The 19874-nt window shown below is 43.9% G+C and overlaps 1 protein-coding gene across 2 annotated transcripts in view; it reads left to right on the top strand.

The window, feature by feature from the left end:
* Window positions 1-19874, top strand: part of b4galnt4a (beta-1,4-N-acetyl-galactosaminyltransferase 4a) — a 450051-nt gene that overhangs the window by 353443 nt on the left and 76734 nt on the right. For both annotated transcript variants that reach the window (XM_021564073.3, XM_036949745.2), the window contains one exon: window positions 11552-11630. In XM_021564073.3, coding sequence (XP_021419748.3) covers window positions 11552-11630 — 79 coding nt within the window. The remainder of the gene's footprint in view (window positions 1-11551; window positions 11631-19874) is intronic.

Genomic DNA, 19874 nt, shown 5'->3' with positions numbered 1-19874 from the left:
CACCCGACACCTCCGCCGACAGCTCGAAGTCAGGAGGAATGGGGAAAATGTCAGCCCCTTTCTGCTGTTCAACAGAAAGCCACTCCTCCTGGAACAAATGCCAGCTGTGACATCAAACACAACCTGGATCTGATCTCAGCCGTGCCTTTTTCCCCAACGCAAATGTCAAAGGTCACCGCCGGCCATTTTAATATCGATCAGCACCTCTCAAGGTGAAACAGTCATTGAGGGAGTCAATTCCCAACCCATGCATGCAGAACCACGTGCGCACAGACACAAGCATACACACACACACACACAAGCATACATGGAGGCACACGCGCCCACAACTGACTCTGGTAAAATGTCTGTTTGATTTCTCGTTAGTGAGGGGGGTTTGTAGTAAGGTTATAGGAGAGTTGAGAGAGAAGAGACAAGGCAGGTGATCTATCACTAGAGCAGGCTCAGACAGGAGTTATGTGAAATGTCAGACAGCACCTGTGTGTGTGGGTGTCAGAGTGAGTCAGACACCTCAAAACTACCAGCTCACCAAACATAGACAGGAAATGAAATGTTTCCTTGGAAAATAGAAAACCACTCTTTTCGCTGTTATTTAGGATAATCTATTACACACACGCACACAAACAGTTCAGAGTATGTTAACTTATCTAGGGGTGGCAGGTAGCCTAGTGGTTAGAGCATTGGACTAGTACCGAAAGGTTGCTAGATCAAATCCCCGAGCCTACAAAGTAAAAATTCTGCCCCTTAACAAGGCAGTTAACTCACTGTTCCTAGGCTGTCAAATCAGACACCAGCCTTAATGAGGTTTGTTTGTATTGCATTGTGTTACGCTGGTATTGTATATGTTCAAACCGGACACCAGTCATAATGAGGTATGATTGCATTGTGTTACATTTGTATTGTATTGTTGCTGTATTCAAATAGGGCCCTATAATTTGGTGGTTTAGTTTCATGAGAGTTCTTTAATGTATACATTGTCACAGCATTGCAGAAACGTTCTATTCATGAGGGACTCCGGAGTGACCGTATACTGTATTTTACTGACGCGCGCACCCACACACAGGCAAGACACACACAGAGACAGACAGACAAATACGTTCAAAGACAAGAATGACGGGCATAGATGGGTTGGTTGTTCAGCAACAAAGCTGACACATGCACAACTATGGGTCAAAACAGACAGGGTTGGCTTGGATTGTTGACAACATGTAAACTATATTTCTTCTCTAATATTGAAAACATAAATATATATGCACAATGAGCACTTGCCTCTTAAATACCTTGTTACAGTTGTTGGTTGGCTACAGTAGTAGCTAGCGAATTATTCAGTCAAAACACCTCAAAGCAAGACATGATATCAAGAATATGATACAATTAGCTGAAAAGAGCCACCTACGATTCCCCACATGGCAGGTTTTTGTCATTGTTGCTTGCTAACTGGCCATCCAGATTTTCAACAATACCCAGCCTTCTGCCCCATTGAAGTGTGTGCATCGTTTTCGTAATGTTGTCAGCAATCCCATCTATATACACACATACACACAGTCACACCTTTCTCTCATACACACACACCTGCAGTGATGTATAAGATTCAGAGCCCTGGGCATCCAGGCCTGAGGAGACAGTCTGTTTGTGTACCAGAAGGCAACATGACAATGTCATCGTCCCCCTCCAATGAACGTCATTCTCTGTCCATGTGACTGCTATTACCAGGAACAGACACACGTCTGCAAATGTTCACACACACGGGCAACGCCACTTGTATGTGTGCATGCATACACATGCACAAGCATGCACAAGTACATACAGTACCTACAGAAAGTATTCATACCCCTAAACGTATTGTATATTTTGTGTTACAGCCTGAATTCATGTAGTTTTTTCTCTCACCCATCTACACAGAATACCCCATAATGACAAAGTGGAAACATGTTTTTGGAACACAACTTTGCTACGACGCTCCAAATTGAGCTCAGGCGCATCACATTTTCTTTGATCATCCTTGAGACGCCACTACAACTTGAAGTCCACCTGTGGCCAGTTAAATTGTTTGGACGTGATTTCGAAAAGAAACACAGCTGCCTATATAAGGTGCGAGAGTGCATGCCAGAGCAAAAACTATACCACGAAGTCCAAGAAACTGTCCGTAGATCTCTCAGATTGTGATGAGGCATACAGCTGGGGAGGTGACCAAGAACCCAATTACCACTCTGACAGAACTACAAAGTTCCTTGACTGATATGGGAGAACCTGCCAGAAGAACACCAGTCTTAACAGTGAAGAGGAGACTCCGGGATGCAGGCATTCTAGGCAGTGTTCCTCTGTCCAGTGTCAGTGTTCTTTTGTCCATCTTAATCTCCGCCTTATCTCAGCTCACTGGTCACGATAACAACACCCTGCCGTAGCACACGCTCCATGTGTAACTCTGTGTTGTTGTTTGTGTCGCACTGCTTTGCTTTATCTTGAATAGGTCGCAGTTGTAAATGAGAACTTGTTCTCAACTAGCTTACCTGGTTAAATAAAGGTGAAATTTAAAAAAAAATCGTGTTTAATACAATTTTTTATTGGTCAGTCTGAGATATGGCTTTTTCTTTGCACGTCTGCCTAGAAGGCCAGCATTCCGGAGTTGCCTCTTCACTGTTGATGTTGAGACTGGTGTTTTGTAGTTACTATTTAATGAAGCTGCCAGTTGAGGACTTGTGAGGCATCAGTTTCTCAAACTAGACACTCTAATGTACTTGTCCTCTTGCTCAGTTGTGCACCGGGGCCTCCCAACCCTCCTTCTATTCTGGTTAGGGCCAGTTTGCGCTGTTTTGTGAAGGGAGTGTTGTATGAGATCTTCAGTTTCTTGGCAATTTCTCGAATTAAATAGTCTTAATTTCTCAGAACAAGAATAGACTGATGAGTTTCAGAAGAAAGTGCTCTGTTTCTGGCCATTTTGAGCTTGTAATCGAACCCACAAACGTTGATGCTCCAGATACTCAACTAGTCTAAAGAAGGCCAGTTTTATTGCTTATTTAATCAGAACAACAGTTTCCAGCTGAGCTAACATAATTGAAAAAGGGTTTTCTCATGATCAATTAGCCTTTTAAAATGATAAACTTTGATTATGGTTGCTGATAATGGGCCTCTGTACACCTATGTTGATATTCCATTAAAAATCTGAATTTTCCAGCTATAATAGTCATTTACAACATTAACAATGTCTACACTGCATTTCTGATCAATTGGAAGTTATTTTAATGGACAAAAAATGTGATTTTCTTTCAAAAACAAGGACATTTTAAGTGACCTTAAACTTTTGAATGGTCGTGTATATTTGGGGGATTGGAAATGACACACACAATTACATTGATGGAAGCTACAATCTATCTGCAATATTAAAGTTGATCTACCCCAAACAAATGACAAAATAATAATTAAAAAAATGATAATAAAAAAAATAGCAACATATGGCTCAGCCTGTAACACCTTAACCCGGCAGAGGGTCCGCGTAGCAGTGACACAAACTGGTGTCAGTGCGGATGCTGCCAGATCATGGCCAGGGATGATCAACTTTAATATTGCAGATAGATTGTAACATCCATCAATGTAATTGTGTGTGTTGTAGAAGGATGGTGGTGATACAGCACAAAGTCCCAGCGGATGGTGGCTGTATTACACCCAGTCAGACGTTTCTGTCTGTCTGGATGGTGATGTGTCACTTATTCTTATGAAGGAATTGGCAGATTTAAAAAAAAATAATAATTTTATTTCACCTTGATTTAACTAGGTAGGCTAGTTGAGAACAAGTTCTCATTTGCAATTGCGTCCTGGCCAAGATAAAGCAAAGCAGTTCGACACATACAACAACACAGAGTTTCACATGGGATAAAAAAAACATAGTCAATAATACAGTATAAAAATCTATATACAGCATGTGCAAATAAGGTTGGATGAGAGAGGTAAAGGCAATACATAGGCCATGGTGGCGAAGTAATTACAATATAGCACTTAAACACTGGAATGGTATGGTGTGCAGAAGATGAATGTGAAAGTAGAGATACTGGGGTGCAAAGGAGCAAGAAAAATAAATAAATACAGTATGGGAATGAGGTAGATTGGATGGGATGTTTACAGATGAGCTATGTACAGGTGCAGTGATCTGTGAGCTGCTTTGACAACTGGTGCTTAAAGCTAGCTTCAGAGATTTTTGCAGTTTGTTCCAGTTACTGGCAGCAGAGAACTGGAAGGAGAGGTGGCCAAAGGAAGAATTGGCTTTGGGGGTGACCAGTGAGATATACTTGCTGGAGTGCGTGCTATGGGTGGGTGCTGCTATGGTGACGAGTGAGCTGAGATAAGGCGGGACTTTACCTAGCAGAGACTTGTAGATGACCTGGAGCCAGTGGGTTTGGTGACGGATATGAAGCGAGGGCCAGCCAACGAGAGCACACAGGTCGCAGTGGTGGGTAGTGTATATGGGGCTTTGGTGACAAAACGGAGGCTATTTTGTAAATGACATCGCCAAAGTCAAGGATTAGTAGGATGGTCAGTTTTACGAGGGTATGCTTGGCAGCATGAGTGAAGGATGCTTTGTTGCGAAATAGGAAGCCAATTCTAGATTTAATTTTGGATTGGAGATGTTTATTAATGTGAGTCTGGAAGTAGACTTTACAGTCTAACCAGACAACTAGGTATTTGTAGTTGTCCACATATTCTAAGTCAGAACCGTCCAGAGTAGTGATGCTGGACGGGCGGGCAGGTGCGGGCAGCGAATGGTTGAAGAGCATGCATTTAGTTTTACTTGCTTTTAAGAGCTGTTGGAGGCCACGTAAGGAGAGTTGTATGGCAATGAAGCTCATCTGGAGGTTAGTTAACACAGTGTACAAAGAAGGGCCAGATGTACTGTATACTGAATGGTGTCGTCTGTGTAGAGGTGGATCAAAGAATCACCAGCAGCGAGAGCAACATCCTTGATGTATACAGAGAAGGAGTCGGCCCGAGAATTGAACCATGTGGCACCCCCATAGAGACTGCCAGAGGTCCGGACAACAGGCAGATGAGCTTACTCAACCAGTCAGCAGCCGGTAAACCAGTTAATGACAACCAATAATGGTGAGGTTAATGTAAAAACTAGAATACACCCTACAGTAATTACTATCACTACCGATGGTAAAGTTCTTACATTTTGATTATACGACCGGGGCTCAAATCGAAGCCTGGAAAATGTAACTTCATAAATACAGTGAGATTTTGTTTCAATGGTGGATTAAAGTACTATCAAAGTAATTTATGTTTTTTACTTTGCAGAGCAGACTGGCTGCTTACCGCCAAGTTCACCCTAGGAGCACAAGGGAGACTTGGAAGAGGTGTACGATGCATCATCCCTTTGTGTGTGGTCTCTTCTATTAGGCTCGCATACCCAGATTCAAGTGGCATCTACATAGGGTTTGAGCCACAGGAGATTAGTGGCACCTTAATTGGAGTGGAATTGGTCGAATGGTTTCAAATAGATCAAACTATTTTGGTTTCCATGTGTTTGATGCCATTTCATTTGCTCTGTTCCTTCCTTTATTATGAGCTGTCCTCCCCTCAGCAGCCTCCACTGCTTTGAGCATTAATAAAACAAGTCAATTGGATCTAGCCTCTACTACCAAATACAATGATATTTGTTTGTTTTACCTCCCGAGTGGTGCAGTGGTCTAAGGCACTGCATCTCATTGCAAGAGGTGTGACTACTGTCCCTAGTTCAAATCCAAGCTCTATCACATCTGACTGTGATTGGAAGTCCCATAGAGGGTGCACAATTGGCCTGGCATTGTCCGGGTTTGGCTGGGGTAGGCGGTCATTGTAAATAAGAATCTGTACTAAACTGACTTGCTTAGTTAAATTAAGGTTACATTTAAAAAACAAAATTGTGCATTATGTAAAAACACATTATGTCAAAAAGCTAGACAATCTTACCTGCTCAAATTATTAATAACATTCCCATACATTTTGTATATTATAATTCTAAGACAAGGTTTCTAAAAATATTATATGTCCGCTTAGTCGACTATAACAACAGGTTCAAGTGTAACCAGAGAAACTAGCTTGGAAGATTAAACTGCTTTGAACACGCACCACTGGCCTGGTTGCTAGAGTGGTGACTTCATCTAGCTTAGGCTACCATCTAGTGGAAAGCGATGGTAACTACACTGAGCAGCTAGTTGAAGATCTTAAGACACTCAAGTTGTCACTTCGTTTGACTAAAAGCATACATTGCAAAGGTAAGTAGTGCAGAAATGCGGTCAGATATTCAGCAGGAGGCAGAAGGTTTGGGTGCATAAGTGTTGATATTTATTTACAGTCTTCAAGTAGTGGTATCCAGTAAAGATATTTACAAAGACAAACTGGATTAATAGATTTACCGGTGATAAAAAAAAAGAAAAAAACTGAGCCTCAAGCCGGCTTGCCCTGTTGTTACCTTAGATAGCTAGACAGGTTGGGGCTCACCAGGCTAAAGCAGCCTCCCCAGTCAATTTTCCAAAACAGGGCCATCCTGGAACGTACCATAAATCATTATAACACTCAACACTGGCTAATACACACACATGTAATTATGTAAAAGTACCACATAACATAATAGCGATTGAGACTTCTATACTGTGATTCCCTCTGTGGACGGGTGTATCTTTGGATTCGGACTTGAATGGCCTGCTCCTTCTCCATTTTCTGAACCCTAGCCCGCTCCCCCAAGGTGACTGCTTTTCTTTATCTTCAGGCACTCAGGAGGGTTTGCTGTGATGGTCCTACAACAAGATAGCAGATGATCTCCCATCTAACTGACCTTCCCCATCCATACTGTTGAACAGTGGGCTATGTGCATACTATATAATATGTGATGGCTGTTTAATGATATTATGGATATTGCCAACTTCCACTTTTTATCTTTGTGGGTCATTGTGATGCATAACACATGTATCTAAGGTGGAACTAACAAAACCAAATAGCTAGCTAGTAACACTTGTTGAAATCTATGTCAGCATAACTAGCTAAGTTTACCTTCACTGACTCGCACCGCATCCTCCGTTTTTTGTAGCAATTAGTACAGTCTGGAACTACAGTTCACTTTTGAATTACTTGTTGCATCTTCGTTGTCCGCTGCTCACTCTTCTATTCACTCTCCGCGGTCAAACAAGGGGGGTGCCACCGAGAAATTTGTGGCCTAGTATTTTATCCAAAACTCAATACCACAGACAATTTGGTCACTCCTACCAATGATGCTTTAGTGTCAGTCATTACTATGGCAATTTAAGATGGTGCTGACCATAAGCCAATAGAATAATAGTATTAAGAGCTGTGTAGCAGCCAGTACCGGGGCATTCCTCTCTGTCTCGCCCAGCATATTTTGGCCAAATAGATGAGATGTGTTTTTGATTAGTCTCATCACAAGGTGGGGCCAGTATGTTTGCGTCTGCCTGTGTGTGTTTTAGTGAGCATACTGTTTATTGGGACTACGCACAGGACAATATCAGGGCTCACGACTGGCACTGCGGTCTAAGGCACTGCATCTCAGTACTAGCCGGAAAGTAGAGCATTGCAGACGTCTAACCTAGAAGTAACAAAAGCATGGATACATTTTTCAAAATTTTTGGCCAGAAAGTTTCTGATTTTTTAAATGTTACGTAGATGGAAAAAAGCTGTCATTGAAACAGTCTTGATATGTTCGTCAAAAGAGTGATCAGGGTCCAGAGTAACGCCGAGGTCCTTCACAGTTTTATTTGCGACGACTGTACAACCATCAAGATTAATTGTCAGATTCAACAGAAGATCTCTTTGTTTTTTAGGAACTAGATAGAACAAGCATCTCTGTTTTGTCCGAGTTTAAAAGTAGAACATTTGCCACAATTCACTTCCTTATGTCTGAAACACAGGCTTCCAGGGAGGGCAATTTTGGGGCTTCACCATGTTACATCGAAATGTACAGCTGTGTGTCATCCGCATAGCAGTGAAAGTTAACATTATGTTTCCGAATGACCTCAACAAGAGATAAAAATATATAGTGAAAAACATAGTGGCCTTAAAACAGAGCCTTTCGGAACACCGAAATGTACAGTTGATTTGTCAGAGGACGAACCATCCACAGAGACAAACTGATATCTTTCCGACAGATAAGATCTAAACCAGGCCAGAACTTGTCCGTTTAGACAAAATTTGGTTTTCCAATCTGTCCAAAAGAATGTGGTGATCGATGTTATCAAAGCAGTCTAGGAGCACGAGGACAGATGCAGAGCCTCGGTCTGACGCCATTAAAAGATAATTTACCACCTTCACAAGTGCAGTCTCAGTGCTATGATGGGGTCTAAAACCAGACTGAAGCGTTTTGTATATATTGTTTGTCTTCAGGAAGGCAGTGAGTTGCTGCACAACAGCTTTTTCTAAAATGTTTGAGAGGAATGGGAGATTCGATATATCCGATTTAGTTTTTATATTTTTTGGGTCAAGGTTTGGCTTTTTCAAGAGAGGCTTCATTACTGCAACTTTTAGTGAGTTTGGTACACATCCGGTGGATAGAGAGCCGTTTATTATGTTCAACATAGGAGGGCCAAGCACTGGAAGCAGCTCTTTCAGTAGTTTAGTTGGTATAGGGTCCAGTATGCAGCTTGAAGGTTTAGATGCCATGATTATTTTCATCAATGTGCCAAGGGATATAGTACTATATTCTTGAGTGTCTCCCTTGATCCTTGGTCCTGGCAGAGTTGTGCAGACTCAGGACAACTGAGCTTTGGAGGACTACGCAGATTTAAAGAGGAGTCCATAATTTGCTTTCTAATGATCATGATCTTTTCCTCAAAGAAGTTCATGAATTTATCACTGCTGAAGTGAAAGCCATCCTCTCTTGGGGAATGCTGCTGTTTAGTTAGCTTTGCGACAGTATCAAAAATGCATATTGGATGGTTCTTATTTTCCTCAATGAAGTTGGAAAAATAGGATGATCGAGCAGCAGTGAGGGCTCTTCGATACTGCACGGTACTGTCTTTCGAAGCTTGTCGGAGCACTTCTATTTTGGCGTACTTCCATTTCCGTTCCAGTTTTCTGGAAGCTTGCTTCAGAGCTTGGGTATTTCCTGTATACCAGGGAGCTTGTTTCTTATGACAAATGTTTTTGTTTTTAGGGGTGCGTCTGCATCTAAGGTATTGCGCAAGGTTAAATTGAGTTCCTCAGTTAGGTGGTTAACTTATTTTTGTACTTGGGTCCTTGGGGAGGCGGGGGGGGGGGGGGGGGGGTCTGGAAGGGCATCTAGGAATCTTTGAGTTGTCCTAGAATTTATAGCACGGCTTCTGATGATCCTTGGTTGGGATCAGATTAAAATGGTGGTCTGATAGTCCAGGATTATGAGGAAAAACATTAAGATCCACAACATTTATTCCACGGGACAAAACTAAGTCTAGAGTATGACTGTGGCAGTGAGTAGGTCCGGAGACATGTTGGACAAAACCCACTGAGTCGATGATGACTCCGAAAGCCTTTTGGAGTGGGCCTGTGGACTTTTCCATGTGAATATTAAAGTCACCAAAAATGTGAATGTTATCTGCCATGACTACAAGGTCTGATAGGAATTCAGGGAACTCAGTGAGGAACGTATATGACCCAGGAGGCCTGTAAACAGTAGCTATAAAAAGTGATTGAGTAGGCTGCATAGATTTCATGACTTGAAGCTCAAAAGATGAAAAAGTTTTTTTTTTTTTGTAAATTGAAATTTGCTATCGTAAATACTAGCAACACCTCCGCCTTTGCGGGATGCATGGTGGATATGGTCGCTAGTGTAACCAGGAGGTGAGGCCTCATTTATCACAGGAAATTCATCAGGCTTAAGCCATGTTTCAGTCAGGCCAATCATATCAAGATTATGATCAGTCATTAGTTCATTGACTATAACTGCCTTGGAAGTGAGGGATCTAACATTAAGTAGCCCTATTTTGAGATGTGCGGTAACACAATCTCTTTCAATAATGGCAGGAATGGAAGAGGCCTTTATTCCAGTGAGATTGCTAGAGCGAACACCACCATGTTTAGTTTTGCCCAACCTAGGTCGAGGCACAGACATGGTCTCAATAGGGATATCTGAGCTGACTACACTGACTGTGCTAGTGGCAGACTCCACTAAACTGGCAGGCTGGCTAACAGCCTGGTGCCTGGCCTGCACCTTATCTCAATGTGGAGCTTGGGGAGTTACAGCCCTGTCTATGTTCGTAGATAAGATGAGAGCACCCCTCCAGCTAGGATGGAGTCTGACACTCCTCAACAGGCCAGGCTTGGTCCTGTTTGTGGGTGAGTCCCAGAAAGAGGGCCAATTATCTACAAATTCTATCTTTTGTGAGGGGCAGAAAACAGTTTTCAACCAGTGATAGAGTTGTGAGACTCTGCTGTGGAACTCATCACTCCCCCTAACTGGGAGGGGGCCAGAGGCAATTACTCGATGCCGACACATCTTTCTAGCTGATTTACACGCTGAAGCTATGTTGCGCTTGGTGACCTCTGACTCTTTCATCCTAACATCGTTGGTGCTGACGTGGATAACAATATCCCTATACTCTCTACACCTGCCAGGTTGGCTTTAGCCAGCACCATCTTCAGATTAGCCTCATCGTCGGTAGCCCTGCCCCCTGGTACACAGTGTATGATCGCTGGATGATTCATTTTAAGTCCAATACTGCGGGTAATGGAGTCGCCAATGACTAGGGTTTTCAATTTGTCAGAGCTAATGGTGGGAGGCGTCGGCATCTCAGACCCCGCAAAAGGAGGAGTAGAGACAAGAGAAGGCTCGGCCTCTGACTCCGACTCGCTGCTTAATGGGGAGAACTGGTTGAAAGTTTCTGTCAGCTGAATGAGCGACACCGGTTGAGCATTCCTACAGCATTTCCTTCCAGAAACCATGACAAAATTGTCCAACTGCGGGGACTGTGCGAGGGGATTTATACTACTGTATGTACTTACTAGTTGCACAGATGCTGTTTCATCCTTTCCTACACTTAAATGACTCTTTCCTAACGATTGCATCTGAAACTGGGCTTGTACCACAGCTATCCTCCGCATAAGGCGATCGTTCTCCTGTATATTATGAGTACAGCTACTGCAATTAGAAGGCATCATGTTAATGTTACTACTTAGCTTCGGCTGGTGGAGGTCCTGACGAACCACGTCCAGATAAAGCGTCCGATGTGAAAAAGTTGAATGAAAAAATTCAAGCAAGGGAAAAAAATAAATATAGAAACGGTAATTAAAAAGTAAAAACAGTCAAATTGGCAGGTAGCAAAGTAAGGTTAGCAAACAAAACGCACAGCAGCACGCAAACAAGTCCACAAGTTGTGACCGGAAATTCTAAGTGTATGTAAACCTCCGACTTGACTTGTAAGTAGTCTTGGGTTCCTCAGCATTAACATTCACTGTAGCCTCAATTTCCATCTTTCCAGCTCAATCTCCTCGCAGCTCATGAGGTGTAAAAATAACTTCTGGCAAATGTTTTAAATCCTAATTGTAATGTAACATTTTCTCCCTCTCCCCTCTCGCTCTCTCTACCTCTCTCTAGCCTTATCTCATCCAGACGGTACTACTTTGAGATCCTTCACAAGCAGGATGACAAGGGGTCAGACCATGTGGAGGTTGGGGTAAGTCCATACAACTTTATTCATTTATGGGGGGCTAGGCTACTAGCTGAAGTTGTACGAAACTATTGAACTAGACCCTGTGTAAGTGCTCTCTAAACTCACTCAATACTGGGTCGCTGTCCCTCTCTCTCGCCCTTCCCCCCTCCCTCTCTCTCTTGCTGTCTATTTCAATTTCTATTTAAGGGCTTTATTGGCATATGTTAACATTGCCAAAGCAAGTGAAGTAGATAATAAACAAAATCCCTTCCCACTGCATGCAGACAGGTGGGCAGGGTACAGGGAGGGAACAGGCTGCGTTTAAAGTGGAGGAATGCTGAGAGAGCGAGAGACAGAGAGATGCTCATGTCATACGGTCACACCTTGTTGTTGTTGCCTCGGTCTGGAGTCAAGTTGAGTTGCTTATTCACTCCTGAGTTCACTAATATTCCATCTAATATTTCTGGAAAATTTGGGGAAAGTTACCAGAATTTTGCAACCCTAGTTAGGGCTTTTGAGTATAACTATTGCATCTGTCCCTCTAACTCTCTTTCTCTCCTTTTCCCCCTCTCACTTTTTCACTCCTACAGTTGTTTTGCAAACTAAATGTTCACTCTTTATGTAATGGAGAGAGCTAACTTAAGGGTAAAGTTTCAGAAAGTACTCCACACACCTGGTGTGTGTGTGTGTGTGTGTGTGTGTGTGTGTGTGTGTGTGTGTGTGTGTGTGTGTGTGTGTGTGTGTGTGTGTGTGTGTGTGACTGGGTAAGCTGGGCTCTTGATAATACATGGTGTGGTTTCTCATGAGATGTACAAACTATGGCATAAGGGGATGACAAGCGGATAAGAGGCAATCCATAATTTTGATTAAGACATTAATTAGCAAGCCAGACTGGACATTGTCAATATAACAATTTGTTTAGCACTTTTGAAATGTACAGCGACAGAATTCAGAACATGGGCCGTTCTTACAGTGTTCTGCCTGTGAAAATAGCTGTGCAGCGACGCTCCCCATCCAACCTGACAGAGTTTGAGAGGATCTGCAGAGAAGCATGGGAGAAACTCTCCAAATACAGGTGTGCCAAGCTTGTCGCATCATACCCAAGAAGACTCAAGGCTGTAATCACTGCCAAAGGTGCTTCAACAAAGTATTGAGTAAAGCCTCTGAATACTTACATTTTGTATTTTTAATACACTGTATTTTTAAACACTGAAGCCCCTCAGGGGTGTGTGCTCAGTCCCCTCCTGTACTCCCTGTCCAACCAGGACTGCAACACCATCATTAAGTTTGCAGATGACACAACAGTGGTAGGCCTGATCACCGACAACGACAAGACAACCTATGGGAAGGAGGTCAGAGACCTGGCCAGTTGGTGCCAGAATAACAACCTATCCCTCAACGTAACCAAGGCTAAGGAGATAATTGTGGACTACAGGAGAAGGAGGACCGAGCACGCCCCCATTCTCATCGACGGGGCAGTAGTGGAGCAGGTTGAGAGCTTCAAGCTCCTTGGTGTCTACATCACCAACAAACTAGAATGGTCCAAACATACCAAGACAGTCGTGAAGAGGGCACAACAAAGCCTATTTCCCCTCAGGAAACTAAAAAGATTTGGCATGGGTCCTCAGATCCTCAAAAGGTTCCACAGCTGCAACATCCTGAATGCTTTTATCACTGCCTGGTATGGGAACTGCTCGGCCTCCGACCGCAAGGCACTACAGAGGGTAGTGCGTACGGCCCAGTACATCACTGGGGCTAAGCTGCCTGCCATCTAGGACCTCTACACCAGGCGGTGTCAGAGGAAGGCCCTAAAAATGGTCAAAGACCCCAGCCATAAACTGTTCTCTCTACTACTGCTGCATGGCAAGTGGTACTGGAGTGCCAAGTCTAGGACCAAAGCCACACTGCTTCTTAACACAGCACATATCCAACCCGGAAGCCAGCTGCACCAATGTGTCAGAGGAAACACCGTGCACCTGGCGACCTTGTGCACTGCGCCCGGCCCGCCACAGGAGTCACTGGTGCGCGATGAAACAAGGATATCCCTATCGGCCAAGCCCTCCCTAACCCGGACGACGCTAGGCCAATTGTGCGTCACCCCACGGACCTCCCGGTCGCGGCCAGTCGCGACAGAGCCTGGGTGGGAACCCAGGGTCTCTGGTGGCACAGCTGGCACTGCAGTACAGCGCCCTCAACCACTGTGCCACCTGGGAGGCCCTTAAGTATAACTTTTGACTGACGCCTTAAATGAGAGACTGGCAAGAACAGCGGGAACATTTCCCTAGTCAGCGCAATTATTGGTGCAATGCACCTTTAGAGTTGCTCTGTGCTACCCAGTGGGGTGAGGTGTGCTACCCCCCTCCCCCTACATCCTCCTCCCCCATTCCCCCTCCTCCCTTACCCATGTGCTAGGTCAGTGTTCTGTGCGCGGCCATCCCGTGCCCCCTGCCCTCATTCCTTGAACTTTGCGCGCCCACCGCTGTTTCAGTGGATACAGCAGGAGAACTGCAAGGCAATCCCATTCTGCGTCACTCATTTGCCATGACCAATATGACCAATATATATTGTCCTGCTAATAATATCCACGGGGCTTTTTTATCATTCTAAATTTATAATAATAATAATAATAGCTTTGTTTACAATATAACAATATTTTGGAGATTATTTTGTTTTCAAATAACGTAAAATAAGCGAGAAAAGGCCATTCTTGAACATGGGGTGAGACATTGTTACTAATTTGTAAATAAAGCCAGTTTGTTATTTTGAATGATTTATTTATGTTTTTAGAGGGAGAGAACCAAAAACCTACAGTCATCTCATCGGTCTCCCAGTTGAGGCTGGCTAAGGTTTTGAACCAGCATCTGTGCCAACACAGTTGCACTGTGATGCAGTGTTTTAGACCACTACACAATTCAGGTACAACGTGTACAACATGACTGGTCGGGATTACCCTACACTACAGTAAGAGCACATTTCCTTTAGAATAAAAACCTTAGTTTTAGTAAGTAATACTGAAGTCGTGCACAATTATCAGTTTCTATTTAGGTTTATGTCACCCATTCATTGTCACTATGAGACAGTAGCGCCCTGGGATCCAAAAGCATAATCAGCTCTCTAACTCCCCCTTGCGCTGGTTTGGAGCAATGAAGTAGTGATGGAGGGTACCGTACTAAACCACAAGTTACCTCTAAATCCTGCAGCATAATCACAAAACTTTTAGTGGAGCATCCACTGTATCTAGGTAGGCTAACAGAGGCTGCAGTGCATGTGTTTTCTCAGTAGCAGCCTGCCTACCGGTTGGCTCTTGGTCATTGTAGCCTATCCTTCTCCTTTTACTTTTAATTTTGTCATTTTAATTCCATCTTCCATTGATTAAATATCTCATAACTTTTGCCTCACATGGAGCGAGGCTCTGTGACTGTTACTATTGCTGCTTTAATGACTTATGATTGGCCAACATCGAGCTACATGCGCCACGCTCCACTCTTGTGAAAAGCCAGAGCTGAAGTCGCATACGGATCTGTATGGGCCATTCCCGACAAGTCAGTTAAAATTATAAATACCCGAGATCCATGACAATCATATCAGATCCGATCCAGACCCGTGAAATTATTTCGAATTCTGGATCTGGACACACTTGGGTACCGGATTGGGTCTCAGGTATTCGGGTACAGGTGGATCCATGAAGACCTCTAACCAGGACGCGTACTCAGAGCACGCCCTGACCAGTTGGCCAGTGTCTTCACTGACATTTTTAACCTATCCCTGACCCGGCCTGTAATAAATACCAACTTGTTTCAAGCAGACCATAGTCCCTGTGCCCAAAGAATGCCAAGGTAACCTGACTAAATTATTTTTGCCCCGTAGCACGCACATCTATAGCCATGAAATGTTTTGAAAGGCTAGTCATGGCCTACATCAACACCATCATCCCAGACACCCTTGACCCACTAAAATTTGCATACCGCCCCAACAGATCCACAGATGATGCAATCTCTATTGTGCTCCACACTGCCCTAACCCACCTTGACAAAAGGAATACCTATGCAAAAATTATAATCATTGACTACAGATCAGCATTCAACACCATCGGCCCCTCCTAGCTTATCACCAAGCTCAAGTCACCCCCAGGTGATGATGGTAGGCAACAATACATCTGCCACGCTGACCAACACGGGGGCCCCTCAGGGGTGTGTGATTAGCCCCTCCTGTACTCCCTGTTCACCCATGACTGTGTTGCCTGCATGACTCCAACACCATCATCAAGTTTGCTGACAACACAACAGTGGTAGGACTGATCACCCATGACGATGACCTCGCCCTCAATGTCAGCAAGACAAATTAGTTGATCATGGACTACAGGAAACAGATGGGCGAGCACGCCCCCCATCCACATTGATAGGGCTGTAGTGGAGCTCGTCGAGAGCTTCAAGTTCCTTGGTGTCCACATCACTAAGGAATTAACATGGTCCACACACACACCCACACGGTTGTGAAGAGGGCACGGCAGTTGCACCATTGAGAGTATCTTGACTGGCAGCATCAGGGGGGGAGGGGGGGGCTTGGGCAAGTTGCTGCAGGGGGTGAAGAGCTGTTGGCCGGGGTAGGGGTAGCCCGGTGGAAAGCATGCCAGATGTTGAAATTATAGATTATCATAGGTTTACCGGTGTTGACAGTGTTTCCTAGCCTCAGTGCAACTGGTATAAGGTTATCTTATTCTCCATAGCCTTTACAGTGTCCCAAAACTTTTTGAAATTAGTGCTACAGGATGCAAATTTCTGTTTGAAAAAGCTAGCCTTAGCTTTCCTAATGGACTGTGTGTTCCTGTCTTCCCTGAAAAGTGTGACTGTTTGAGGTTGTGGACAGGTGTCTTTTATACTGATAACAAGTTCAAACAGGTGCCATTAATACAGGTAACGAGTGGAGGACAGAGGAGCCTCTTAAAGAAGAAGTTACAGGTCTGTGAGAGCCAGAAATCTTTCTTGTTTGTAGGTGACCAAATACTTATTTTCCACCATAATTTGCAAATCAATTCATTAAAAATCCTACAATGTGATTTTCTGGATTTTTTTTGTCATTTTGTCTGTCATAGTTGAAGTGTACCTATGATGAAAATTACAGACCTCTCTCATCTTTTTAAGTGGGAGAACTTGCACAATTGGTGGCTGACTAAATACTTTTTTGCCCCACTGTAGAAGGGGGGGCAATCAATTCACATATGATGTCCAGGGCACAGCTGGGGGTTGAGGGGATTCTATAAAAAGCAGCAATGGTGAGAGACTTGTTTCTGGAAAGGTGGAATTTTAAAAGTAGAAGCTCGAATTGTTTGGGCAGAAACCTGGATAGTAAGCCTGCAGAGTTCTGTCAATCTCTGCAGTAGATTGCAACTTCGCCCCCTTTGGCAGTTCTATCTTGTCGGAAAATGTTGTAGTTGGGGATGAGATTTCAGGATTTTTGGTGGCCTTCCTAAGCCAGGATTCAGACACGGCTAGGACATCAGGGTAGGCGGAGTGTGCTAAAGCAGTGAATAAAACCAACTTAGGGAGGAGGCGTCTGATGTTAACCTTTCTCGCCCAGGGGTTCCGCTAGAAGAACACCCACAACATTCCGCTGAAAAGGCAGTGCGCGAAATTCAAAAATATTTTTTTTGAAATATGTCACTTTCACACATTAACAAGTCCAATACAGCAAATGATAAAAATATAAACATCACGTTATACATGTATTGTGTGTTTTGTTCGATAATGTGCATATATATATATTAAAAAAATAATTGGCGCGTGCAATAATGTTTTGATTCCAAAACATCTGGTGATTTTGCAGAAATAATCACAATAAACATTGATAAAAGATGCAAGTGTTATTCACAGAATTAAAGACAAACTTATCCTCTATCCAACCTCTGTGTCAGATTTCAAAAAAACTTTACGGAAAAAGAATAATCTGAGAACGGCGCTCAGAACCCAAAATAGCCAAAGAAATAGCCGCCATTTTGGCGTCGACAGAAGCTACAAAAAACACTATAAATATTTACTTACCTTTGAGTTTCATTGTCTGAAGAAAAGCATTGGAACGAGAGCATACTCTCTCGTGACCGCGCGTAATGAGACCGAGGCTTTCTGCAGACCATTCAGTAAAAGAGCTCCTATGAGCCCCTCCTTTATAGTAGAATCCTAAAACCAGAATCTAAAGACGGTGACATATTGTGGAAGCCCTAGGAAGTGCATGCACATCCATAACTAACATGGATTTAAATTGGCACTGTTTTAAAAATCGATTTCTCACTTCCTGTTTGGATTTCTTCTCAGGTTTTTGTCAGCCATATGAGTTCTGTTATACTCACAGACATAATTCAAACAGTTTCAGAAACTTCAGAGTGTTTTCTATCCAATAGTAATAATAATATGCATATATTACCATCTGGGACAGAGTAGGAGGCAGTTCAGTTTGGGCACGCAATTCATCCAAAATGAAAATGCTGCCCCCTATCCCTAACAGGTTTTAACATGCATTAAACCAAGGCTTTTACGGTTACAGAAGTCAACAAATGAGAGCGTCTGGGGAATAGGAGTGGTGCAGGGGGCTGCAGGGCCTGGGTTAACCTCTAATTCACCAGAGGAACAGAGGAGGAGTAGGATAAGGGTAAAGGCTATAAGAACTGATCATCTAGTGCGTTCGTAACAGAGAGTAAAATGAGCAGATTTCTGGGTGTGGAAGAATAGATTCAAGGCTAAATGTACAGACAAGGGTAAGATGTGAGTACAGTGGAGGTAAACCTAGGCATTGAGTGACAATGAGATGTTGGGGGTGGGACAAAAGGGCTATCTAAGGCATATTTGGTAGTACTGGGGGCTCTACAGTGAAATAAGACAATAATAACTAACCAAAACAGCAATAGACAAGGCATATTGACATTAGGGAGAGGCATGTGTCGCAGAGTGATCATAGGGTCCAATGAGTAGCAATAGGGGAGTCAGGGAGCCGTTCAGTTGTCGCTACTACGCTAGGAGAGCTGGAGACACGGCCATTCAGACAGCTAGCGGGCCGGGGCTAGCAGATGGGCCTTCGGCAACGGAGAGCCTGTTGAAACCACCTCAGACGATTACATCGGCAGACCAGTCGTGATAAATCGGCGGTGCTCCGTGTCGACAGTAAAGAGTCCAGGCCAATTGGCAAAAGAGGTATTGTAGCCCAAGAATTAGCTGGTGGACCTCTACGGCTAGCAGGGAGATGGTCCTAGCTTGAGGCTAGCTCAAGGCTAACTGGTGCTTGCTTCAGGACAGAGACGTTAGCCAGGAGTAGCCACTCGGATTGCAGCTAGCTAGCTGTGATGACCCGGTGTAAAGGTTCAGAGCTTGCGGTAGGAATCCGGAGATGTGGTAGAGAAAAAGCAGTCCGATATGCTCTGGGTTGATATCATGCTGTGCAGATTGGCAGTTATTGACCGAGCTGAGGCTGGCTGGTGTCCGATTTAGCCACTGCTAGCGGCCTTCACCGTTAACTGACTAGTAGCTAGTTAGCTGGCTAGCTTCTGATGGGGGTTCCGGTTCTAAAGTATAAAAATAGCAGATCCTTACAGCATTGGGTGAGGCAGTTTGCAGGACAGTATATTCAGTCCGTAGATAGAAAGTGAGATTAAAATTTATACGAAATATATACGAAAACAAAATGAGGAAAACGATATTTACAACGGACAGGAGAAGAGAAAACACACGTCTGACTGCTACGCCATCTTGGAACGCCACGGTCTATGGCAATGGCGGTCCATTTGTTTGCCGATGTAGTCTCGTCAGGTTGCTCCCAAGCCGCCGCTTCCGCTTTCGAGTCCAGGGGATTAGGGCCTGGTCCGGAGTAAACTGAACGTCCAGAGCTGCCTACTTGCTGAAGTAAAAATGTGTATCCAGACAGACAGACGTATATGAGACATTGAGTTGGTCCCATCATCCACACACCATCTCTGCTGCCCAGGTTGTCATGGAAATTGGAAACTGAACTGAACTGAGATGGAACTGAGATGGCTGGTGATGATGACATTCTGTGGTGGTTTCATTGTAATGTTTGGAGAGAAGCAACAGAGAGAGAGAGACAGCATGCGCATGTATGCCTGTGTCTGTGTACGTGTGTGCATGCATGCAAGCGTATACAGTATATGCATGTGCTCATGCATATGTGCGTGTATGTGAGTGCCCAACTCCACTCGGACACACTGACATTTGTACCGTCCTAACACACAGCTGGCCTTGCTTTATGTGGAGACAAAGAGCGACT

This window comes from Oncorhynchus mykiss, chromosome 2, assembly GCF_057628025.1.
Source record: "Oncorhynchus mykiss isolate SJ-2025 chromosome 2, ASM5762802v1, whole genome shotgun sequence".
Lineage (NCBI taxonomy): Eukaryota > Metazoa > Chordata > Actinopteri > Salmoniformes > Salmonidae > Oncorhynchus > Oncorhynchus mykiss.
This window is presented reverse-complemented; position numbering and strand designations above follow the sequence as displayed.